The sequence below is a fragment of the Schistocerca nitens genome, chromosome 4 (assembly GCF_023898315.1).
Source record: "Schistocerca nitens isolate TAMUIC-IGC-003100 chromosome 4, iqSchNite1.1, whole genome shotgun sequence".
In the NCBI taxonomy this organism is placed as follows: domain Eukaryota; kingdom Metazoa; phylum Arthropoda; class Insecta; order Orthoptera; family Acrididae; genus Schistocerca; species Schistocerca nitens.
Window position 1 is genome coordinate 318,998,760 of NC_064617.1, and position 27,380 is coordinate 319,026,139.

Sequence of the window (27,380 nt, forward strand, 5' to 3'; positions counted from 1 at the left end):
TTCAACCACCTGACGCGGCTGGAAGCCCGAGAAAATTTTATTAATTCATGTCGCTACGAAACCATGCATTCATACAAGTGTGATTAATGTTCGAATCGTTATTCCTTCAAGTCTTCACGGAATATATGCTGCTGTTCATTCTGAATGAAATCATATTCAATTTCAGTAAATGAACACGCGTACTGGATAGTGGTACCAGATTTCCTTACTAGCTGAACAGCGCTTGGCGTGAAATTTGCGAGATAACTCAACAGCTACTTTTGATTAGTGATGCGCCAACCGATTGGCTTTTCGACTGTTCACTCGGTCTTTTCAGTTGAATAAAACTACGCAATGAAACCAGTCTATGTGGCTTCGTCAGCTCCTCGAATGTTTTCACTCACTCGCCAGGTTTGACTAGTTTCACTCAGTGTGAGGAAACCGACTGACAAGTCTCTGATGGCTGCGTCAGTTCTTTGAATGTTTTCACTCAGAAGGGAACCGCTTCCACTCGTCATCACCGATTTGTCCAAATTTATTGTATGCATAAGGCTTAGCTAGAAACGAAAGTCATGCAAGTGGGAGCTCCAGATGACCAAGTTTTTAGAGAAAATCATCGTTCCTGGCGCAGGTCGGACCAAGCACCAGCTATTTACGGTAACCTCGTTTCCAGCCAGCGGTTATCACAATGGGAAGCGCAATGAACAGTAATTCGAGGGTTGTGGGTTCGAATCCCTATTCAGAACCCTTTTCAATTTACGCTTTAATCACACTGTAAATAAATCGAAATAGTGTCAGTATATTGTATTTATTAAGATTTTCATAAAAAGCACGAAAAGAAAAAGCAAACGAAAATTTTGGATTGCGAGTAAATTTCCAATGTAGGATTCCCCTCAAATGTGCTCCATTAGTGCAATTCTGCCAACGTCAGGTACAAGAATTTGGTCAAAAACATCAAAACTGCTGTAATCTCATAGAGAGAGAAAAAGTATGTAATGGAATTCTGAGAAAATTGTATCACAATACATTCCAACGAACATCAGAATCGTTACGCATGGTTTGGTGCCAAACTGTGCGGTGAGAGATGACCTTTTATAAATGTAAACCATTTTGCTGTTCTATAAATACTTTAAAACAAGAACGTAATTGTAAATATGTGGGAGTTAAAAACGTGTGCAAGATGGTGAGAAAATTACTGTTTCCCTGTTTCTACGATGAATATCTCTTCAGTACGTGTAAATCATCAACTACAAAATAATAAAACAATGTAATTTTATACACAAATCTTGTGTATGCCTTACAGTCCCTCCCTGGAAATATATTCGCAATTTCAAATTTTCCTTTGCCTTTCTTTCATGTCTTTTATGAAAATCTTAATAAATGCAATTTATGGAGTATTACTACGGTTCCTTTCCACTGTAAGTAACGTTTTAGTTGTGGTCTTTAGTCCGAAGACTGGTCTGATGCAGCTCTCCATGCTACTCTGTTCCGTGCGAGCCTCTTCTTCTGTTTACTGATTCGTCTCTTGGCCTCCCTCTATGATTTTTACCACTGCCACTTCCGTGCAATACTAAACTGGTGATCCCTTGATGTCCAGAATGTGTCCTATCAACCAATTCCTTCCTATGGTCAAATTGTGCTACAAATTTCTATTCAGTATCTCGTCATTAGTTACTTGATCTACCCATCTAATCTTCAACATTCTCCTGTAGCACCACGTGTCGAACGCTCCTGTTCTCGTCTTGTCGAAACTGTTTATCGTCCATGTTTCACTTCTATATATGGGAACACTCCAGAGAAATACTTTCAGAAAAGATTTCCTGATACTCAAATGTATATTCGATGTTAACAAATTTCTCTTCTTTGGAAGTGCTTCTCTTTCCATTACCAGTCTACATTTTATATCCTCTCTGCTTCGGCCATCATCAGTTATTTCACTGTCCAAATAGCAAAACTCATTACTACTCTAAGTGTCTCGTTTTCTAATCAAATTCCCTTAGCGTCATCTGATTTAATTCGCCTTTATTCCATTATCTTTGTTTTGCTTTTATTGATGTTCATCTTGTATCCTCCATTCAAGACAAGGTCCACTCCGTTCAATTATCTTCCAAGTCATTTGCTGTCTCTGACAGCATTACAATGTCTTCGGCAAACCTCAAAGTTTTTATTGCTTCTCTCTGGACCTTAATTCCTACTGCAAATTTTTCTTTGGTTTCCTTTACTGCTTGTTCCATGTACATATTGAATAACAGCAGGGATAGGCTACAACCCTGTCTCACTCCCTTCTCAACCACTACTTCCTTTTCATGCCCTTCGACTCTTGTAACTGCAGTGTGGTTTCTGAACAAGTTTTAAATAGCCTTTCGCACCCTGTATTTTACCTCTGCTACCTCGAGAATTTCAAAGAGAGTATTCCAGTCAACAATGCCAAAATCTTTCTCCAAGTCTACAACTGCTATAAACGTAGGTTTTCCTTTTCTTGACCTATCTTCTAAGATGTGTCGTAGGGTCAGGACTGCCTCGATTGTTCCTACATTTCTCCGGAATCCAAACTGATCTCCCCTGAGGTCGGCTTCTACCAGTTTTTCCATTCTTCTGCACAGAATTCGTGTTAGTATTTTGTGACCTTGTATTATTAAACTGATAGCTCAGTAATTTTCAGACCTGTCATTATTTGGAATTGGAATAAGTACATTCTTCTTTAAGTCTGAGGGTATTTTGCCTGTCTCACACATCTCGCGCACCAGATGGAAGAGTTTTTGTCATGGTTGGCTCTCCCAAGGCTATCGTAGTTATGACGGAATATCGTTTACTCCTGGGACCTTGTTTCGACTTTTATCTGTCAAATTCTTCTCGCCGTATCACATCTCCCATCTCATCTTCTTTTACGTCCACTTCAATTTCTGTAATATTGCTTTCAAGTTTATCTCCCTCGTACAGTCCCTCTATATACTCCTTTCACCTTTCAGCTTTCCCTTCTTTGCTTACGACTGGTTTCCCATCTGAGTTCTTGATGTTCATACAGCTGCTTCTCATTTCCGCAAAGGCCTCTTTAATTTTCCTGTAAGCTATATCTATCGTTCCTCTAACGAAATAAGCTTTTAAAACCTTATGTTTGTCCTCTAGCCAATCCTGCTTAATAGTTTTGCACTTCCTGTCAATCTGATTTTTTAAACGTTTGTATTCCCTTTCGTTTGCCTCATTTACTGAATATTTATATTTTCGCCTATCAATACTTAAATTCAATATCTCCTGCGTTATCCAAGGATTTATACTAGGCCTTTTCTTTTTACCTATTTGATCCTCTGCTCCTTTCAATATTTCATATCTTAAAGCTACCTGTTCGTCTTCTACTGTATTCTTTTACCTGTAGTGGTCAACGTTGCCTAATGCTCCCTCTGAAACTCCCAGCAACCTCTGATTCTTTCAACTTATCCCATTTCTTCAATTTTCTACCTTTTTCCGATTTCTTCAGATTTAATCTACAGTTCATAACCAATAAATTGTGGTGAGGGTCCACATCTGCCCTTGGAAATGTTTTAAAATTTAAAACATAGTTTCTAATTCTCTGTCTTACCATTATATAATCAATCTGAAACCTTCCAGTTTCTCCAGGACTCTTCCACGTTTTCAACCCTCTTTTGTGGTTCTTATACCAAGGGTTAGCGATGATTAAATTATGGTCTGTGTAAAGTCCTACCAGGCAGCTCTTTCCCACAGTCCTCATTCACCTACAGTTTTTCCTTCTCTTTCTTTTCCTGCTATCGAATTCCAACTCCCCATCACAATTATATTTTCGTCTCTCTTAACTATCTGAATAATTTCTTTTATCTCGTCATACAGTTCTTCAATCCCCTCATCATCTGCGGAGCTAGTTGGCATATAAATCAGGATTAACTTCCTGTATTCCTTCCGCTTTGCCGACCCCTGGTTGGGAAAGAAGTTAACATAAATAGCTCGTATCTTGCCAAGCCTCTAGCAAAAATACTATTTATTTCTAAATGACTGGCCGTCTTGAGCTCCCACTTTTGTCATTTATTTCTGGACAAGCCCTGTACATGCCATAAACTTGAGCGAAGTCGTTGATGACGAGCAGGCGCGGTCCCGTTTCTCCGGTTTGAGTGATTTCACTGATGTACTACTCCAATTTTTCCGGTTATATGTGAACCATGCCTAGGACGGCCAACTGTTTTGGAGACAAATAAATTGTCTTATTTCAAGGAGAAATGTATAAAAGGCACATTTCTTAAAATTTCAAAATTTGTGTTTATTTACTTACATCTGACATTAAAAATGGATTTTTGGTTGGCTTTGAAAGGTTAATAACTGGTGCTACATTATAAATTCATGTTTAAATAAATGGACAATTACTTTTTTATTTCAATTTATTGAACCTCCATGTCTCTCTTCCCGCGATTTGTACGAATCACCTACAATGTTTTTTCGGCAAATACTGAGGTGGTATCAAAAGAAATATTAGACATAATACATTTTTAAATTGTTTGATGATTTCCTCGCTTGCTTTTTAAGCATATACTGTCAATTGTCGGAAGAGATTTTTTCGCGAGAAATATTTGTCATAATTCATTAATTTCCTTAGAATTTTGATGATTTGCATAATATGTTTAGCTTCTGCACAAATGGCTGAATTATTGTTTAAGAGCTAGATTGAAATGAATTTAAATTATTGGACATCATCACACCTTTTCAGCTAAATGGAATGCAGTCGCCAAAATTTAGTGATGTTCCCTTTCTCTGCACATACCCCTAAGGGCACTTTTATGCTCAATTTTATCAATTTTATACCCCAACCACTAATCAGCTGTACTAGTTACATGTTAACTGAACCTGGAAGAACTTAATATACAGGAATATATCAGTCAGTTTTAAATCATGGGCCGGCCGCGGTGGTCTCGCGGTTCTAGGCGCGCAGTCCGGAACCGTGCGACTGCTACGGTCGCAGGTTCGAATCCTGCCTCGGGCATGGATGTGTGTGATGTCCTTAGGATAGTTAGGTTTAAGTAGTTCTAAGTTCTAGGGGACTAATGACCACAGCAGTTGAGTCCCATAGTGCTCAGAGCCATTTGAACCATTTTTTTAAAATCATGAAGCCGGCCGCGGTGGTCTAGCGGTTCTAGGCGCTCAGTCCGGAACCGCGCGACTGCTACGGTCGCAGGTTCGAATCCTGCCTCGGGCATGGGTGTGTGTGATGTCCTTAGGTTAGTTAGGTTTAAGTAGTTTTAAGTTCTAGGGGACTGATGACCACAGATGTTAAGTCCCATAGTGCTCAGAGCCATTTAAATCATGAAACGAAGAATTTGTTTATTCAGTAGATAGTTAAATATGTATAACTCCTATTTTAAGTTTGGCGTAACTGCTGAAATGTCTTTACGTACCATTATTGCTAGGGCTACCCTCTGGGGGCATATGCATGCCTGTTATATGCCACACCATTAGTATAACTAATGAAAGTACTACAGACTGATTTCTCCCTGAACAATAAATGGATAGGTCAGCCAGCTGAGGCATTAAAGAGTGGTTTCAGTTGAGAGAATGAATACACTTTTGAACTGACAGAAAAAATACAAACTAGTTTCATGTGAAAAGAAGGAATGAATAATTCAGTTAATATGCGAAACAACGAGGGCTGCAACTTTAATAGTGGCAAATATTTGTTTTCGCCTTACACAAACCAGATACATATTTCAAAGTTTTACGGTGCTCCAATGTAGTCCCAGCAACGTGTATAACCCATTGCCAGCAATGTGCTAGTCGTAAGATGCCCTTAACAGCGCCAGATGCGCTGATAGTTCTAGTGGAGCAGTCTGTTACTGCCAGACGAATGTGTGTAACAGTTCTGAAGCGAATGCCATGAAGTACTTCCTTCAATATTAAATTTCTCTGAAATCACAAGGGCTTAAGTCCGGCTCCATAGATCCAACAAATCGGTCACAATTTGCGCCACATGCGCCCGAAGTATCTCCTGCAAAATAATGAGCGAATCCTGCAGAAATGCCGGCGACCAGCTTAGAGAAAGAAGCGGTGACACTTTCTGCAGAGCCTGCCCACATTTCGCAGGACAGTGGCCGGGCGTCTACAGCGCAAGTTGTGACCGATTTGTTTGATCGAGGGGGCTTGGAAGTGCTGTACCACCCACCACACTCCTTGCACTTAAGCCCTAATACTACGTGACGGTGCTCCAGGTCAGTTCCGCATTTCTGTGCGGAGGCATCTCGACAACATCTAGTCCGGCTGATGGTCCAATTGCATGGCCTACCTGGTTGCTGGACCTCAGCCATTTAGATTTCTTCCTGGACAAAATCGTATATTCGAGGCCCATCCCGAATGTGCAGACACTGCAACAACGCATTCATGTTGTCTTTGACGTCATTCGGTTGCAGGGTGGCACATCTGAATGTGTGCAACAGTCGCTGCTGGGCCATGTTCGCAAATGCTTAGAGGCCAGTATAAGGCACTTCAGACGCCTTGTCTAACGTTGGTCTCATTACAGCATGTCGTGCGCTCCATTGTACTGTACACGATGAATTAATAAATATGCTGTAGCAGATGAACCATGCATTTACGGCCCTGTATCCGTATGACATCTTTTGTTCCTTGTTCTCTAGGGATCGCTTACTACTATTGGTCCACATTTCGCAGAATCCCCCTGTCGATTATTATTATCTGAATTGTTGATTTTAGATATTACAGGGGGATTTTGTGATTTTTTAATCACTTTCCTTGGCAGGTCCCAGCGGAGTTTCGGGTCCTCCCTCGGGCATGGGCGTGTGTGTGTTTGTCCTTAGGATAATTTAGGTTAAGTAGTGTGTAAGCTTAGGGACTGATGACCTTAGCAGTTAAGTTCCATAAAAAAATCACTTTCCTTAAGAAAGAACAATATTTCTTGTAATATGTAATCAGTCGGTCTTAAACATTTCAAATAATTTCCTTTTCCTTGTGTATGATATTTTGATTTCATTTTTAATGTTTTATTACTACCAGTCTTTATTATTTTCATTGGGAAGCAACTGTTTAAGACTGATACAAGTCCTTTTATGTAGACACCGTCTGTCAAAAACGTTCTGAGACTGATTTTTATTCCTAGCGTATAAGCAACCTAAGCGCAGTAACTACAGTGGTAGCTTGAACTACCAATTGTAAACAACAGCTGTGCATTTGACCAGTGAGTTGTGAATAGGCAATATTAAACAGCAGACGTTCGGCTGTAGTGTGTCAACATTATTGTGTCACAAATTGCAATGGAGTAACATCCCTAAATCAAATGTTAGAGACATTCTATATAATAATTTGAAGCAAACTAAACTGTGTGAAAAGTTTGTTCAAATCAAATGGCTCTGAGCACTATGCGACTTAACTTCTGAGGTCATCAGTCGCCTAGAACTTAGAACTAATTAAACCAACTAACCTAAGGACATCACACACATCCATGCCCGAGGCAGGATTCGAACCTGCGACCGTAGCGGTCGCTCGGCCCCAGACTGTAGCGCCTAGAACCGCATGGCCACTCCGCCCGGAGAAAAGTTTGTCCGACACTCCTTGACTACCGAACACAAATAACGATCTGGACGTCAGACATGATTTGATTGCAGCTAAAAATTAATGCTTACAATCCTTTCTAGTTAAAAAGAGAAAAGAAAGACAAAGCGCAGAAATTCACACTGAGGGTCAACGCTTTGACGACGTAATCAACATTCCAACTCCAACCAATGTAATCCCCGAGTTTAACAGTATCCCAAAGAAGGTGTTTTTTGAGTGCTGTGTATCGTTGTACGAACGTTCTGTGCGTTGATGTGGTAAGTTTTATGCGACCAAACTGCTTAGGTCATCGGTCCTGTGCGTTGTTCTCAAGTGTGGGGAGACTACGTAGAACATATGAAGCATTAAAACAACAGTCTTAAAGTTTCTCTATTTGTTATTAATATAGTCTCGAGACGTTTTGGGGTGATGGGGGGTATATTAAATTTGGAACTGACATCTGCCACACTATATACATTCTTCCAATCAGCTTCCTGTGTGTGTACCTTGAAACTGTCTGTTTATTTATAATGTCTGTGATTTCCATGATACCACATTACTGAGAAGAGAAAAGTCCTCGCCCTGGAATGTCATTGTCTGGAGCAGAAATGTCTTCACTGAGGAGTACCGCTTCGAAATGAGCCCCGACGCCCAACGAAGACGTGGCTGGAGACACCCTGGGCAGCCGGCCGGAGTGGCCAAGTGGTTCTGGGCGCTACAGTCTGGAGCCGCGCGACCGCTACGGTCGCAGGTTCGAATGCTGCCTCGGGCATGGATGTGTGTGATGTCCTTAGGTTAGTTAGGTTTAAGTAGTTCTAAGTCCTAGCGGACTGATGACCACAGCAGTTAAGTCTCATAGTGCTCAGAGCCCTTTGAACCATTTGAACACCCTGGGCAATGGTAGGATACCAAAGTTGCTGGCGCCGACCATGACGGACCGACTGGCAGGAGTGATGGTCTGGGGTACCATTGCCTTTCATAGCAACACCCCTTTCGTTGGCATCTGCGGCACCCTTACAGCACAACGGTACTTCGACAATATTGTACGCTCTGTTTTGTTGCCCTTCAAGACAAGCCAACCTGGGCTTACGTTTCAGCAAGGTAATGCCCGCCCACAGACGGCGAGAGTTTCTACTGCTTGTCTTCCTGCTTTTCAAACCCTACAAGGACGCCGGATCTCTCCTCAATCGAGAAAATTTGGAGCATTATGGGCAGGGCCCTCCAACCATCTCGGGATTTTGACGATCTAATTTGGCACAAGTTTTGGCACAATAGCCCTCAGGAGGACATCAAACAACTCTGTCAATCATTGTCAAGCCGAATAACAGCTTGCTTAAGTATCAGAGGTGGGACAACGCATTATTGACTAGCGCAGTTTGTGAAGCTCTTTCTCTTGAATTAATCATCCATTTTTTCTTAAACTGTAATTATTCATTAATCTGTACATATACATAACATCTACCGATTTCCGTCCCACTCGGATAATTCTTTGGTGGTGCGTCCTTTTTTTGTCTTAGAATATATTTTCATATAACAAAGTTTCGTATCTCTGTAAACAGATGTGTTAACTTTCCAACCAAACTCACATTAACTTCATTTAGTGAAAGATGACGAACTACAGGTATCCGATAAGGTAGAGAGGTTCCTACATAATAAAATAACGTAGAAAAATTACGTAATAACAAAGTCAAAAACTGTTTTAGGCCTAATTTTCGTAGAATAATCATCATTTAAAATATGTTCTTATTTTACAAATTTGATTAAAGGATATCCACTGATGATAGTACGAAGGCGCAGAAAATTGTTGGGGTTTATACTATAAAGCAGTTTGCATAACAGGCCGACCTTATACCCACTGAGTACATCTGTAAAGCAGCAACACCGATGGATGAATGAATATTCGTTAACTTTGTTTTTCAGTCCTCTAACATTTTGTTACGTTATGATAAGCTTATACAAACAAGATTATGTTTTGGTACGGCATATCATTTATCTGGACATATTTTAAAGCAGTCTGTCGAAATGAGGTATTTAACCTAAAAGGTGATCATCTTTCACACTTGTAATCACATAAATTCCGTAATTGGTGACGTAGCCCTGCCCTATTTATATTTGCAGCGATCAGTTCATTTGATTCGTCTTGCCCCTTCCTGTTAGTTAAGATGTAGGCCGTTTGTATCACCCTCTCTCAGTAGCAACAGATGTCAAAATACCAATGTGAGCCCCAAGCGAAGTCAGCAGCAGTGCCTGATTAGCTATCACTTGGCTTTTTTTTTTTAATTCAGGATTGATCATGACGGTACATAACCTAAACAAAGCCCACATCTGAGTGAGATGTTGCTGCACATAGCAACATACTATATTCTCTGTTCTTGACCAGACTGTTGCCTGCTCTCCCAATTACCAGTGCCTTGTCCTCGTTACACAGACCCCTGGTCAGTGCCTCAGTATCCTCTACGACTTAGTCAAGGATATCACTATGTCACTAGGTTTTACAATACTTCTGACCCGGTGCACTAATCCTGTTATCCTGGTTTTTCATGCAGTTGTTGAGCTGCACCCTTCCAATAACTGCTGCATTGCAACAGGACCTGTGTGTGTTATTCTACTGAACTTAGCTCTCTCCCTACTTTCTTCGACAGCTGAATGGGGCTCATACCCTTCAATACGTAACGTGCTGTAGCTATTTTTTAGATTAATGATAACACAATTATCCGAACTATTCCGTTTTCGCCTCATTCGTTTTAGATTTCACACATTACACTTTATTTTTTCTTCCTCAGCTGCTCCAAATCAATTTTCGTGGCCTCAGCCTCTGCTTGAAGGCACAAATCTTCGCCTTTTCTTCTGTGATTTTCCTGTCTTTCACTCATAACCTACACGCTCATCGGAGAGCTTCACTATGAATCCCTTCTTTTATTCCACTGCATTCGCCTCAGTGAAAGCGCAATTCACAATCCCCATCCACCAATTCCAAAATATTAAATTACCTGTGGCAGCATACACATTGTCACACATGCTCGTCCTATTAAATATGATTACACGAAATTACGTGTTGGAACATGTTACTGACCTTATACAGTAGTGTTTATGCTGGCGGAAATACATAAAAAAATCAAGCCGACCGATGGCGACTTCCAGCACTAAATAAAATTACACAAATTTCAGCGAAATCAGATCTACGTAAATTTCTGTGTATAAACACTAGTTACTTCCTTTTACACGAAACAGAAACGTAAACAAATAAATCAAGCCAAAGTTTATCCCATGTTTACCGTAAACAAATTTAAATATGAGTGTGCGATTCCCATTCTTACGAACTTTTCGCTTTCAATTATTCTGCAAACACCGGATTAATATCTTTACCGCATTGAAAACTGACAGCGTCTCGTCTGCAACCAAAGATATGACAGATTCTGGGAATCACCGTTAAGTACATGGCAGTGGATAATACCCGTCAGAATATGTATTATGGGTTCTTCCAGTCCCATTTGCGTATGAGGAAGGGAAAGCACGATTGCTTGTACACCTCTGTGATCTCTGTATTTAGTCTATACTAATTCGTGGTTCGTACAGGAGCAATATGTCGGGGGCTGTAGAATATTCCTAGAAACCTCTCTTAATACTGCTTCTTAAAGTCCTTTAAATTGTTTTTCGCGGGAAAGTTGACGTCTGTTTTCAAGTGTTCAAAAATGGTTCAAATGGCTCTGAGCACTATGGGACTTAACATCTGAGGTCATCAGTCCCCTAGAACTTAGAATTACTTAAACCTAACTAACCTAAGGACATCACGGACATCCATGCCTAGATGGTCAATATCGCGGTTCTAACGCGTCCGCATTGTTACTTTGTGCCAGGAACGGCTCTCAACAGGGGAAGTGGCCAGGCGTCTCGGAGTGAACCAAAGCGATGTTGTTCGGACATGGAGGAGATACAGAGAGACAGGAACTGTCGATGACATGCCCAAGGGCTACTACTGTAGTTGATGATCGCAACCCATGAATTATGGCTCTGAAGAATCCTGACAGTAACGCCACCATGTTGGATAAAGCTTTTCGTGCAGCCACAGGACGTCGTGTTACGATTCAAGCTGTGCGCAATAGGCTGCATGATGCTCAACTTCACTCCCGACATCCATGGCGAGGTCCATCTTTGCAACCATGACACCATACAGCGCGGTACAGATGGGCTCAACAACATGCCGAATGGACCGCTCAGGTTTGGCATCACGTTCTCTTCACCGATGAGTTTCGCTTATGCCTTCAACCAGACAATCGTCGGAGACGTGTTTGGAGGCAACCCAGTCATGCTGAACGCCTTATACACATTGTCCAGAGCGAATGCAGCAAGGCGGAGGTTCCCCGCTGTTTTGGGGTGGCATTACGTGGGGCCGATGTACGCCGCTGGTGGTCATGGAAGGCGCTGTAACGGCTGTACGATACGTGAATGCCATCTTCTGACGGACAGTGCAACCATAACGGCAGCATACTGGCGAGGCATTCGTCTTCTTGGACGAGAATTCGCACCCCCATCGCGCACATCTTGTGAATGACTTCCTTCAGGAGAACGGCATCGTTCGAAGAGAGGGGCAGCATGTTCTCCAGATATGAAGCCTATCGAACATGTCTGGAATAGACTGAAAAGGGCTGTTTTATGGACGACGAGACCCACCAAGAACTCTGAGGGATCTACGCCGAATCGCCGTTGAGGAGTGGGACAATCGGACCAACAATGCCTTGATGAACTTGTGGATGGTATGCCACGACGAATACAGACATGCATCAATGGAAGAGGACATGCTACTAGGTATTAGAGGTAATGGTGTGTAGAGCAATCTGGACCACCATCTCTGAATGTCCCGCTGTTTGGTGGAAGAACATGCAGTGTGTAGTTTGCATGAGCAATAAAAAGGGTGGAAATGATGTTTATGTTGATCTCAATTCCAATTTTCTGTACCGGTTCCGGAACTCTCAGAACCGAGGTGATGCAAAACGTTTTTTGATGTGTGTATCAACCTAAAGAAAAAATCTCACCAAATGTTGTCACATACTGAGAAAACCAACCATTATAAATATAATACCGGCAATGGTTTTGTAAAATTTAGTTTTTCCTCTCAGCGCACAACAGCCGAAACTGAGGCGACAAGCAGCATAATAAATCTACAATTATGCGACGATCAAAAACTACAAATAAAAGAATTTAACTTGTACGAGCAGGTATGTGTCGACTCCATACTCGTTATTACAGATGCACGCAATGGTCGTTCTGACACTTTCTCCATCTACCTCTGCATGCTGTCTCATCTACACACGTTGCGAACATTCCACTGCGCTGTCTCCATCTCTCTCGTCTGCACAAACACCTCGGACAGTCTCAAAGGATTTCGTCACTTCGTTATCTGTGCTTCATTACGCAGGACTGCATAAACCCGAGCCGCACAGCAGAGACTACAATACTGAAGCTTGCGACTGCAGTGTACAGCCCTATTCGGCATGGAGTAGCTGCAAACCACTCTCGGGCCGCAGTATTTTCGATTCATATTTGTTAGTGAGTACGGTTGTAAAATACAATACCTTTTGGTAATATTATTCCATGTATATCATATTGTTAAATTACATTGTTGATTTTAAAAGATAGAATGGAGCGTTGTCTTAATGGTATTGCAACAAAAACTTGCATGGAAAGACCAAAGGTGGTTTGCTTGAAAGATGTGGCATCAACCTCAGAGATATCCGATCAAGACTATGAGATTCAAGAAGGTGATGTAATGACTCCAAGCTCCATGGTCTCAGGCAGTAAAATATCTAATGACCCGTTAAAGGTGGAAAAAGATAGTACGGCGAATCTTACATCAGTATCATATTTGTTGATTTTAACGGCTCACTCTCTGCAAATTATGTAGTAAGCTACGTCCGAATAGTTCCATGGTACCTGTTAAGATGCGCCGACATTTAGAAACTATACACCACAACTGCAAAGACAAAGATGAAGAATTTTTAATCCATGAGAAAGAACAATTATTAAGAAGAACTACGAAGGATGCGATTCAAAGTATGAATGAAAAAGCCACGGAGACATCGTATTTCGTCAACATCACGTTGCCCAAGTGCGCAAAGAGCACAATATAGCTGAGAATTTAATAAAACCATATGTGGCAGACGTAACACAATGTATCGTCAATGAAAAACCTGCAAAGCATGTTTCTACAACGCCACTTTCGAGCTACATTGTTTCGCATAGGATCAACGATCTCGCAGATATATCGAACAAGACTACCAAGATTATTTGGACTAAGAGCTGAATTACAAGCTTTTATCACTGACATTTCTTTTAAACTAAAGAACTGTTTCAGCGTTGTGACTTGGTTGTTCAGACTAGCGTTTTAGGCAGATATGTTTGGGAACATTAATGAATTGAAATTATCTTTACAAGAGAAATAGACAGCAGTTTTCATTATTAATAATAAATCAAACGGCCTTAAAAGTTAGATTTTTGGATTATGTTGTCAAAAGCGGACTAGAAAGCTTTTTAACATTGAGTGTGTTCGTTGGTGAGACAGCAGAATTACCAAATGAAATGTTTGAAGAATTCGACCAATGTCTACATGATATGCACGCGTCTTTTCAGATGTATTTTCCTGAAGAACAGAATACGAAACTCAAAATGAATTCATTGGTTCAGAATGCTTTTGTACCAAATTTGCAGAAGCCAGAAAATACACTCCTGGAAATGGAAAAAAGAACACATTGACACCGGTGTGTCAGACCCACCATACTTGCTCCGGACACTGCGAGAAGGCTGTACAAGCAATGATCACACGCACGGCACAGCGGACACACCAGGAACCGCGGTGTTGGCCGTCGAATGGCGCTAGCTGCGCAGCATTTGTGCACCGCCGCCGTCAGTGTCAGCCAGTTTGCCGTGGCATACGGAGCTCCATCGCAGTCTTTAACACTGGCAGCATGCCGCGACAGCGTGGACGTGAACCGTATGTGCAGTTGACGGACTTTGAGCGAGGGCGTATAGTGGGCATGCGGGAGGCCGGGTGGACGTACCGCCGAATTGCTCAACACGTGGGGCGTGAGGTCTCCACGGTACATCGATGTTGTCGCCAGTGGTCGGCGGAAGGTGCACGTGCCCGTCGACCTGGGACCAGACCGCAGCGACGCACAGATGCACGCCAAGACCGTAGGATCCTACGCAGTGCCGTAGGGGACCGCACCGCCACTTCCCAGCAAATTAGGGACACTGTTGCTCCTGGGGTATCGGCGAGGACCATTCGCAACCGTCTCCATGAAGCTGGGCTACGGTCCCGCACACCGTTAGGCCGTCTTCCGCTCACGCCCCAACATCGTGCAGCCCGCCTCCAGTGGTGTCGCGACAGGCGTGAATGGAGGGACGAATGGAGACATGTCGTCTTCAGCGATGAGAGTCGCTTCTGCCTTGGTGCCAATGATGGTCGTATGCGTGTTTGGCGCCGTGCAGGTGAGCGCCACAATCAGGACTGCATACGACCGAGGCACACAGGGCCAACACCCGGCATCATGGTGTGGGGAGCGATCTCCTACACTGGCCGTACACCACTGGTGATCGTCGAGGGGACACTGAATAGTGCACGGTACATCCAAACCGTCAAGGAACCCATCGTTCTACCATTCCTAGACCGGCAAGGGAACTTGCTGTTCCAACAGGACAATGCACGTCCGCATGTATCCCGTGCCACCCAACGTGCTCTAGAAGGTGTAAGTCAACTACCCTGGCCAGCAAGATCTCTGGATCTGTCCCCCATTGAGCATGTTTGGGACTGGAGGAAGCGTCGTCTCACGCGGTCTGCACGTCCAGCACGAACGCTGGTCCAACTGAGGCGCCAGGTGGAAATGACATGGCAAGCCGTTCCACAGGACTACATCCAGCATCTCTACGATCGTCTCCATGGGAGAATAGCAGCCTGCATTGCTGCGAAAGGTGGATATACAGTGTACTAGTGCCGACATTGTGCATGCTCTGTTGCCTGTGTCTATGTGCCTGTGGTTCTGTCAGTGTGATCATGTGATGTATCTGACCCCAGGAATGTGTCAATAAAGTTTCCCCTTCCTGGGACAATGAATTCACGGTGTTCTTATTTCAATTTCCAGGAGTGTATATCAAACAAAACCTATGAATCCCTTTTAGAAATAATATGAGATTCAGACATGGAATCATTGTTCAAAACAACGTCACTTAATAATTTTTTGTGCTGGGTTCGTGATGAACATTCAGAACTTTCCACACGGGCTCTGTTCTTCTCCCGTCGCAACAACATATTTGTGTGAAACGTAATTCTCAGCATATGCAGCTACAAAGACAAAATACCACAATAGACTGAATGCTAAACCTGACATGTGTCTTCAGTTCTTTTGTATCGAACCTCACAAATAGTTTCATACCTCCCATTAAATGGAAGCAATTTTATCTTATCAGTTTAAAGTGGAATCATTACATTGTTATTTTGTGTATTAGGTTAGTATGTGTTGTTTTGTATATTGTTGTAGAGGTCAGTAGTGAATGATGTACCTTTTTGTATGATTTTCATTAAATTATTATAATTAAAGAAGGTTCGCAAAACCAGGTTTTGTTTACTTTAGGAGTCTGTAAAAGCGTTCTGTGGCCAAAATAGTTTGACAACCGTTGCTTTAAAGATTCAGACTCCCAGTGAAAAACGAATAACAACGTTTGTGTGTCGTACAATGACATGATTTTGCAGTTCCACTCAGTGGTATACGTGGATACTGTTTGCAAAATATGCTGCTAATAGAGTTAGTTAATAAAGAATTGAAAAAATTAAGACATCATGCCTGAAACTGAAGTTTTACAGTGCGAACTGCGAAAATGAAATAGACAAACTTTTTCTCATTCATTATTTTGTGTGGGAGTGGGAGGGGCGGGAGGGGGATGGGTGAGCGGAGTGAGAGATGGAGTGCAAGGAGTAGGGAGGAGTGGGTATCAGTGAGAAGAAGTTACGAAAAGTTTAGAAATTAGGCGTAACGATTGTTGGAAGACTCATTCTCAAACACTGGATGGATGTACGAGGTGCATTCAAGTTCTAAGGCCTCCGATTTTCTTTCTAATTAACTACTCACCCGAAATCGATGAAACTGGCGTTACTTCTCGACGTAATCGCCCTGCAGACGTACACATTTTTCACAATGCTGACGCCATGATTCCATGGCAGCGGCGAAGGCTTCTTTAGCAGTCTGTTTTGACCACTGGAAAATCTCTGAGGCAATAGCAGCACGGCTGGTGAATGTGCGACCACAGAGAGTGTCTTTCATTGTTGGAAAAAGCCAAAAGTCACTAGGAGCCAGGTCAGGTGAGTAGGGAGCATGAGGAATCACTTCAAAGTTGTTATCACGAAGAAACTGTTGCGTAACGTTAGCTCGATGTGCGGGTGCGTTGTCTTGGTGAAACAGCACACGCGCAGCCCTTCCTGGACGTTTTTGTTGCAGTGCAGGAAGGAATTTGTTCTTCAAAACATTTTCGTAGGATGCACCTGTTACCGTAGTGCCCTTTGGAACGCAATGGGTAAGAATTAGGCTCTCGCTGTCCCAGAACATGGACACCATCATTTTTTCAGCACTGGCGGTTACCCGAAATTTTTTTGGTGGCGGTGAATCTGTGTGCTTCCATTGAGCTGACTGGCGCTTTGTTTCTGGATTGAAAAATGGCATCCACGTCTCATCCATTGTCACAACCGACGAAAAGAAGGTCCCATTCATGCTGTCATTGCGCATCAACATTGCTTGGCAACATGCCACACGGGCAGCCATGTGGTCGTCCGTCAGCATTTGTGGCACCCACCTGGATGACACTTTTCGCATTTTCAGGTCGTCATGCAGGATTGTGTGCACAGAACCCACAGAAATGCCAACTCTGGAGGCGATCTGTTCAACAGTCATTCGGCGATCCCCCAAAACAATTCTCTCCACTTTCTCGATCATGTCGTCAGACCGGCTTGTGCGAGCCCGAGGTTGTTTCGGTTTGTTGTCACACGATGTTCTGCCTTCATTAAACTGTCGCACCCACGAACGCACTTTCGACACATCCATAACTCCATCACCACATATCTCCTTCAACTGTCGATGAATTTCAATTGGTTTCATACCACGCAAATTCAGAAAACGAATGATTGCACGCTGTTCAAGTAAGGAAAACGTCGCCATTTTAAGTATTTAAAACAGTTCTCATTCTCGCTGCTGGCGGTAAAATTCCATCTGCCGTATGGTGCTGCCATCTCTGGGATGTATTGACAAGGAACGCGGCCTCATTTTAAAACAATGCACATGTTTCTATCTCTTTCCAGTCCGGAGAAAAAAAATCGGAGGCCTTAGAACTTGAATGCACCTCGTACTGTGGATACTCTGTGTGCCGTCAGTTACACTGACTCAAGACAAAACAGTTTCTAACTGGAGTAGTTGTCTTACTGTGTTAAGCCTTTGACGTAAGATTGTACCACTTAATGAATAGATTATGAAAACGTTTTAAATTTTTAAATTTGGTCAATAATTACTTGAAATACTGAAAATTAAAATTGTAGCCCCTGGAAGCCATTAGATAGGCGACTTGCAACTGGGGCTGTGGGGCCCTGTGTACCCATTTAAAAATATAAGTGGTATTGGTCCCACACACTTGATCAATATTGTATGATGCACATCATGAGTGTTTTGTAAGCAAATTCCTTGGTATGCTGACTGCATTTTCCTCGTATCTTACTACCAAACCGAAGTATGCCAGCAGCAAGTGTTCCAACACTCTTCTAAGGGGACATCTTAACCAACTTTTACACTATCGATGACTTTCCCCCACAAAATCATTATCCAGACACGAATTGATACCTCTTACGCTGCTACTTTCGTTAATAGGAGTTGATGTAATGCAGAGTCGAATGATTTTCAGAAATCAACAAATGCTTAAGTCACTTGACTGCGTTGATCCATTGCTTTCATGGCGGCATATGCGAAATGTCCGAGTTAGGTTCCTCAAGATTGGTGTGGAAGAGGTCATTCTGTTCGAGATATCTCGTTACGTTTGAGCTCAGAATATGTTCTAACATTCTGCAACAGATGGAGGTTAATGGTTTTTGGCAGTCGTTTTGTGGATCACTTCAGCTGCCGGAAGAGGTTGTGACCTGTGCCTTTATACGATATTTTATGATTAAGAGAAGGGCTAACTTGTGTGTAAATTCCAGACAGAGTAAGACAGGGATTCCATCGCGCCCTGGGATCTTGTTCAAGTTTAGTGATCTCAACTGCTTTCCGATCACACTGATGTTAATATTTATGTCAAATATTTGTAAAACGATGCAAGAGTTAAACGGGAGCTGTATTGCTCGATCTTCCTTTGTAAAAGAATATGAAAATATGGAAGTCACAGCTTAAAAAACTGTTGTTATTCCAATCGGATGTTGGGTTATTAATGTCCAATGAGGACAGTACATCTCCAAATGGTACCGGCTAGTACCAAGTTGGCAACAGCACTCATCTTTTCTGTCATCGATCACAATCCCCGTCCAGCTTCAACTTAAGACCTCGTTGCTCGTCCACACCCCCCTTCAACATGTTGTATGACTTTGTGGATTATGCTGAGGGCTCTATTTGTGTGTATTGCTTACAAATTGAAAATGGGATACTATACATTGTGCGTGAGTATCGTACATTTTTCCACTGATGAGTCTTCACAATAAACTGAGAAAAAATGTTACAGCAATAAATATTTAGTAGTTGTTCAGTTTCAAATGCACATGTGCTCAAAACTGCCATTTAACTGTTATTATCAGCCGAGGATCAGCAGGTCACATACAGTAAACATCGTGATAAAGTCCCCAGTCACACAGAGAAAAAGTTTTGTCTTTACGATATCTCAGCACGTGAGTTACAACGATGTTCTTCTCACGTTGGAACTTTCCCAGATAAATTAACCGTCGCCTATTTGCACATGTTTTAACGTAGCGCCAGATAGTGTTGATTTCCTAACACAAGACGCGTATTACACCGCGTTAGTCTCTGTACCAGTTTCAAACAGCACTTTCAAATTGTTGTTAAGCTGAATAGTTATCGTGTCCTCTGTTCTCGTTTTGATACTGGTTGCCCTGTGTAGTACATCTAGATCTACCACTGTTACAGCATTCGAGTGAATGTCGTTTCATGTTCCCATTTATGAATACTATTACACGTCCGTATGCACCCCACCTGAGGCACACGTTCGACTCCATCGGAATGTCACATTCAGCACACTGTTAATGCTAAAAGCGGCTCATGGTGGAAGCTCAGTGATCTGTAGTGAAAAGTTGATATTCAAAACTACTTGCTCGGTCAGACGTTTAAAACATTCGAAGATACTGCAACCCCTTATTGAAGTATATTCGCGTATCACTACAAAAGTCTGCATGAAGTTTATGTTTTCTTCTTATATAAAAAACTAAGGAGTTCTTCTCCCCCTCCCAATAAAATAATATTTTCTAGTTTTAATCATCGTAAATTACATACTGATATACAGCATATATTAACATATTGCTTCTTGCAGAAAGCTGCTTTATGTCTCACAAGGTTTCTAACATGGGAAATAGGAGTCTTAACTAAACAGTTCTGTGTCAAGCTCAACAAATAAGAAAACACAATCCTCATTCTGAAAAATGTCATGATTACCGGCTCAAACTGCTGATAAAATCTTTAATTTAACAAGCAGTTTCGGTTTTTAAAAGCATTTACAGCATTATATTAGGCGAATATAGAATCATTGACATCAGATATACTAATGAAATCATGAGTCTGTCACTGTTGTCCCCTCGTAATATAAATTACATTGTCAGTATACTATAAATTGTGGTAGACAGTGAACTCTTTCATGTTACATCAGCAATCAGTATTTATGGATACTGCACAACACAGTTTGTTTATTGACGATGTAATTTATATTATGATGTGACAACAGACAACTTTATGGTTTTATTATCTGATGACGTCCGTGATTTTACAATCGCCTAATATGAGACTACAACTGCTTTTCAGAACCTGACGATGGTCTGTCGAGCATTTCGAGGCGGTAACCATGACATTTTTCAAGGACTTTCGATTTGTGAGACACCACTTTCTGAAAATATGTTCATGATTCTGTCTCACATTATATAAGAAAATTTCAACGCAGAGCGCTTATGGTAAGTTCCGTGTCAATTACACAGGACAGAAAAAAGAATCCCTAGCATCGAGTTGTAGCAGTCGTGAAACCACTAAATAGCTGTGTAACTCTGGAAGGATGATATCGTTTATCACGGTTTAGAAAACACGGCTGTTCTTTAAAAATTTGCTACAGGTAAAAAGAAGTCTTTTCACCTCATTTAACCATTGAGAGGATTTTAAAGTGATTTTAAAATATATTTGGCAGACATAATTTCTACTTTCTTTCTGACTCAGAGATGTGGTATAATCGTTAAGTCACTGAAGTGGTACTCGCGAAAATTAAGGTCCTAATACTCATCCAGCCAACACAATTTAAATTTTCTTTCTTTGTCGGAAAAAAAAAATCTCACTGGGATTCCGGGCTGTTAACTTTGACAAGGCCGTGATCAATTTACTTCCACATCCCCAACCAAGTGAACTAAAACATCTTTAATGAAACGCTGAATTTTGATTGTTGATTTGATAGTGTACAACATCAACCAGCCAGAATCACGTTTTGGTTTACTTCATTGCAAAAAAAAAAAAAAAAAGCGTTTCAGGTTTCTTTATCAGACGGCTTACATGTTTTATAACAAAGCACATGGACATGGGTTTTCAAGTAAATTGTTGTGAAATTAAAGTCTGGAACATTTGTTTTCATCGTCTTTCTCCAACGAATGATGTCAAAACGAATGACAAAAAAAGATAGTTTGTGTTGTTGCCTAACGAACTTGAATAGTAGTGATGACCGCAATGGGTGTATGTGAAGCCATGAAAAACAGCTTGAGTGTTATTCGTTGAAGAAAGACTATGAAACCGAATGTTACAGATAATTTCATGGTACCTCACCTACATCCGACGTCCACGTAATTTAACACAAGCGTATAAGCAGTGTGACGAACACTGTATAAATTCGAAACCGGTCGCGCTGCCCTTTCAGCAAAGTAAATTCAAAGGAAATTATAACTTGTATCCCGTAACAGCAACAATTCTTCAATAATGCAATTATTTGACGAAATAAGACGGCACCGATATTAAATGATATGAAATATTTTTTAGAAAACTGTGAATGAGTGTCTGCTTTTTCTACATCTTGTCATTCTTAGATACTGCTTCGTCTTGATTATTTTCCCTTACAAACATACAGACGTTAAGAAATTTCAACTGTGAAATAGCACAGTAATGCTAGCAGAAACAACCCTTTATCGACCTCAAATGATATGAAGTGACTACCTTTCGGTTCATGACGCAGGCTTCTGGAAGACGCGCTACACCATGCTGCTACTTAATACACTGGGGCTGGCCATCAGCTACGCGACGCGTGTCAACATCTCGGTGGCCATCGTCGACATGGTCAACGGGACGGCGTTACAGGAGAGAGACGCCACTGGAGGTATCCAGCTGGTCCGCGACCCTGACTCCTGCCCGGGCGAGCTGGTGCTCGAGGGTCCCGGCGGGCGCAAGGTAAGTTGCGGCTGACGTAAATGTACCCTGGCTCAGGAAGTCGAATTACTCTAGCAAGGGGCTCTAAAGGTCTTTAAAATTTTCTTTGATTTCCACGTTGGACCATTTCTTTGATTTTACGGCGTCGCCAACATCGTCATTCACTGTCGGGAGTAGATTTTACCCATATTTATAATGATTATTTCTGTCCCTATGAGACTGGGACCTCCTTTCATCTAACATTTCTTTTAAGGTTTAAGAGAGTATCTAAGTAAAGTGCAGAGAGTGATAAAATGTAAATGACTGGAAGTTCTACATCAAGTTGAACAACAATTGTGTGTGAGAAAATGTAAACTCTAATACTGTTTTGATTAAGCAGAGCTGTATAACGCAAATGGATGATGATGTGCTTCTGGTAAATGAGCAGATTGTTGAGTAGGAACTTACCAGAATTCACGTTTCATGAGGCCTGTCTTGTGGATGTGACATGACTGCAATTGTGGTAAATGTAAATGTTGTGTGACTAGCGCCTCACGTCGGGTAGACTGTTCGCCGGGTTCCAGTCTTTCGATTTGGCGCCACTTCGGAGACTTGCGCGTCGATGGGGATGAAATGATGACGATTAGGACAACACAACACCCACTCCCTGAGCGGAGAAAATCTCCGACCCAGCCGGGAATTGAACCCGGGCCCTTGGGATTGACATTCTGTCACGCTGACCACTCAGCTACCGGAGTCGGACGAAATAGTGGTACGATTGTTACACGAGCATGTGTTCGTCACGCATGCCACGCATTCTTTCCGGATGAGATTGTGCCTAATAAAGCTTTGATTAACGGAAAGGATAAATTTCGGCATGAATTTCTCAAATGGAAAGCGGAAGTCGGTATTAGGTCTTTTATCTTTTTGGTATTCAGTTGAACTACCATAATGATGAAACCTGAGACCCCGACGAGGACAACCTTTTGCATTCCTCTTGATAAGCCAATCTCTGACAACAGTTTCAAATCTGAAAGAAAGAAAAACTAAACTTCCTTGTGTGATTAGGAGGGTTCTACGAAAATTGTTACCTGCAACTAAAAGACCACTATAACAGAACAGAACGCTGACTTCAAGGACTTTATAGAATACACTATCAACGAAGACAGTGCGGTGGACACACGAAGCTTTTCTCGTAGAGCTGCATATGCAAAAACTCTTATGAGCAATGTGAATGCAAAGAATAGCTTGCAGTGATGCAAAAAGCGTAAAAATGGACTGTCGACCTATGAAATTTATTGTGGTCTGATTATTCTCAAAAAATGTTCAAATGTGTGTGAAGCCTTGTGGGACTAAACTGCTAAGGTCATCAGTCCCTAAGCTTAAACACTACTTAACCTAAATTATCCTAAGGACAAACACACACACCCATGCCCGAGGGAGGACTCGAACCTCCGCCGGGACCGTCTGACTATTCTACTTTTACATTACGTCCTAACGAAGTATGTTTTTTTATCTGCAGAACACCAGGAAAAACGAGCATTCATACCTGTCTTTTTGCAAAAAGTATAATGTTTCACGCGGGCATATACACTGAAGCGCCAAAGAAACTGGTATAGGCATGCGTATTCAAATGCAGAGATATGTAAACAGGCAGAATACGGTGCTACGGTCGGCAACGCCTATATAAGACAACAAGTGTGTGGCGCCTTTCTTAGATCGGTTACTGCTGCTACAATGGCACTTTATCAAGATTTACATGAGTTTGAACGTGGTGTTACAGTCGGAGCACGAGCGATGGGACACAGCCTCTCCGAGGTGGTGACGAAATGGGGATTTTGCTGTAAGACCATATGACTAGTGTACCGAGAATGTTAGGAATCCGATAAAACATCAAATCTCGGACATCGCTGGGGCCGGAAAAAGATCCTGCAACAACGGGACCAACGACGACAGAAAAGAGTCGTTCAACGTGACAGAAGTCTTCCGCAAATTGCTGCGGATTTCAATGCTGGGCCATCGACAAGTGTCAACATGCGAACCATTCAACGAAATATCGTGTACCCTTGACGACTGCACGACGCAAAGCTTTATGTCTCTGCATGCGTCCGTCATCATCGACACTGGACTGTTGATGACTGAAAATATGTTGTCTGGTCGGACGAGTCTTTTCAAATTGTATCGAGCAGATGGACGTGTACGGGAATGCTGACAACCTCATGAATCCATGGATCCTGCATGTCAGCAGGGGACTGTTGAAGCTGGTGGAGGCTCTTTAATGGTGTGGGGTGTGTGCAGTTCGAGTGATGTGCGACCCCTGATACGTCTAGATACGACTCTGACAGGTGACACGCACGTAAGCATCCTGTCTTATCACCGGCGTCCATTCATGTCCATTGTGCATTCCGATGGACTTTGGCAATTCCAGCAGGATAATGCGGCACCCCATACATCCAGAATTGCTATAGAATGGCTCCAGAAACATTCTTCTGAGTTTTAAACGCTTCTGCTGGCCACCATATCTCCAGACATGAATATCTGGGATATCTTGCAACGCGTTGTTCAGAAGAGATCTCCACCCCACCGTACTCTTACGGTTTTATGGACAGCCCTACAGGATTAATGGTGGCAGTTCCCTCCAGCACTACCTCAGGTATTAGTCTTGTCCATGCGATGTCGTGTTGCGGCCCTTCTGCGTGCTCGCGGGGGCCCTGCACGATATTAGGCAAGTATACGAGTTTCTTTGGTTCTCCAGAGTAATTATCAGCAGATCATACCATTTTGCAGTAGTGATCATTGCATTATAAAGGGATGTTCTCTAAAGGGGATTTAGTTCTAACATGACGACGTATCCATTCACACGCTTGTTGAGTCTGATGTTGATGTGATAATCGTGCTTCTGAAATAACGCCTATTTTTGCGAATCGCCAGATTTCAATATTATTGACTAATTTATGTTGGATAAACGGCTGATAGCAGGTTACACTCCAGTAGCGCATTAAATTCCTGCATTATTCAAGAAATTGACGACTGTTTTTAACGATGAACAGTGAGTCACGCACAAAATCCCGTCAACAATCATTCACATCAATGAAACCCGTTCTGGGTATCTTACATTGCACAACAACATTCTAGCTGAATTTCATGTGTGGTGTATCTGTAAAGTTTTAATGTACAATATCAAAGAAACATATCAGAAACATTTTCATTGTATCTTTATTTCAGGATGGAGAGTTCATGTGGGATAAGCATATGCAAGGAGAGATCCTCGCAGGCTTCTACTATGGCTATACGGTTGGGCACATACCAGGCGGCGTGCTTGCTGATCGTTTCGGTGGTAAAGTCGTCCTGTTGTTCGGCATTCTCGTCTCATCTATTCTGACTATTCTGACACCGCTGTCTGCGTGGGCTGGCTACTACGTACTGTTTACCAACAGAGTCCTCCAGGGACTAGCTCAGGTACCTACACTCCTTTTCTTCTTCAGTTACTTCATCAGTGCCTAATACTTGAGTAGTGATACTGATCTAGGCAAGAGCTTTAGATAGCCTTAACATACCAATAAATAACTTGTCTGTCTGACGTTGGCTTGTTAGTATTTTATCCATAAAATAATAACAAACCAACGTCAACAGACAAAAATTCTCAGCACTGAGCCGTGCGCGGCTCGTGTTCGTGCCATTTATTACTTGACATCTTTTTGCGGTACTGCCGTCTCGTTTCTTATTCGATTTACTGATGTGACTGAGTTGCTGGCTTTCCTGCCAGTGAGTGGCATCAGCAGCGCTTATCGATAAGAGCACTGTCCTACTATTTGAAGCGACCGCTAGTATTTCCGGGTCGTGGTGTGTCGTGAGTTGAGTCGGGATGGAGCTCCAGGGAGGGCCGGACAGCCATGACTCGCCCGACCATTGCCGACACACGTGACTTGAGTGGGGACGACCTTGGTTGGTCGTTCGGTCGGTCGTCTCATCGGACGACGTGTATTTGGTCTTCTGACCACTTCTGGACCCCTTCAGTTGGTCATCTTGCGGGATGTGGCTCGGTTCCCTCTGCATGGTTGGATCCAAGCCAGTGTCTCCAGGTCGTCGTGTGACCAAGTTGTGAATGGACGTCAAGGGAGTCGGGATGCAGCTCCAGTGAGGTCTGCACAGACAGTACTCGCCCGACCGCTGGCGACACACATGCACTGTCTGACAGAGGGAGACTTGAGCAGGGACGACCGTTGGTTGGCCATTCGGTCGGTCGTCTCATCAGGCGACGTGTATTTGGTCTTCCGATCGCTTCTGGGACCCTTCAATTGGTCATCTTGCTGGACGTGGGTCGGTTCCTTCCTTGTGCAGAGATGTCGGGTGGCCAATGGGCAAGTGTTCCCTCTGCATGGTTGCGTCTGAGCCTGTGTCTCCGGGTCGTCGTGTGTCCAAGTTGCGAACAGACATCAAGGGAGTTGGGACTGAGCACCAGTTAGGTCCGGACAGCGAGTACTTGCCCGACCGTTTCTGGGCCCCTTCAGTTGGTCATCTTGTGGGACGTGCGTCAGTTCCTTGCTTGTGCGGAGATGTTGGGTGTTACCCCTGCATGGTTGGGTCCGAGCCAGTGTCTCTGGGTCGGCATGCATCCGGAGTTCAGTCGGGACAAAGTAGCAGTGAGGTCTGGACAGCCATGATTCGCCCGACTGTTGTCAACACACATGACTTGAGTAGGGACGATCTCGGTGTGCCGACTTGTGATTCGTCCTTGTTGTTCCACAGTGACTGGTTTTAGTATTGTTCGAGTTGTCTGTGGACATGTTACACAGAACGGTGTGTAGCTTGTGTGGTTTTGACTGGGCAGTTATTTTAATGCTGTCTGCATGCTGGATTGAGTGATTCAGTTGGGACGGAGCAGCAGGCACGTCTCTGCGTCGTGAGGCCAGACCAGGACCGCTGATGGATTGCACGCACTGTCGAATCATGATGTGCTAGCTGCGAGAGCGACAAAGTTCGTTGCCCACCGAACCTGGACGCTGAAGTTGAGTGACTAGTTAACCTGTTATGAAACCTCAACTATTGTGACATCTCTGCATTCATCTGCGGATTGTTGGCCCCTGGGCCGTTCGGGCTAGCAGTGCTGTTCGTTTTCTCGTCGTCCTCAGCCAGCATTTTCCATCGTTGTGGCGTTAGTCGGACGTAAGGGAATTGGTTAAATTGTTGGTCGGTCCTTGGGCTGTCCCAAGTTTGTGTTGCCATCCGATTACCTAACTTTAACTCTTGGCT

The 27,380-nt window shown here is 42.8% G+C and overlaps 1 protein-coding gene across 3 annotated transcripts in view; it reads left to right on the forward strand.

Moving 5' to 3' along the window:
* LOC126251756 (sialin-like) overlaps positions 1–27,380 on the forward strand; it is a 134,373-nt gene that overhangs the window by 12,870 nt on the left and 94,123 nt on the right. For all 3 annotated transcript variants that reach the window (XM_049952372.1, XM_049952371.1, XM_049952370.1), the window contains 2 exons: positions 21,958–22,169; positions 25,353–25,586. In XM_049952372.1, coding sequence (XP_049808329.1) covers positions 21,958–22,169; positions 25,353–25,586 — 446 coding nt within the window. The remainder of the gene's footprint in view (positions 1–21,957; positions 22,170–25,352; positions 25,587–27,380) is intronic.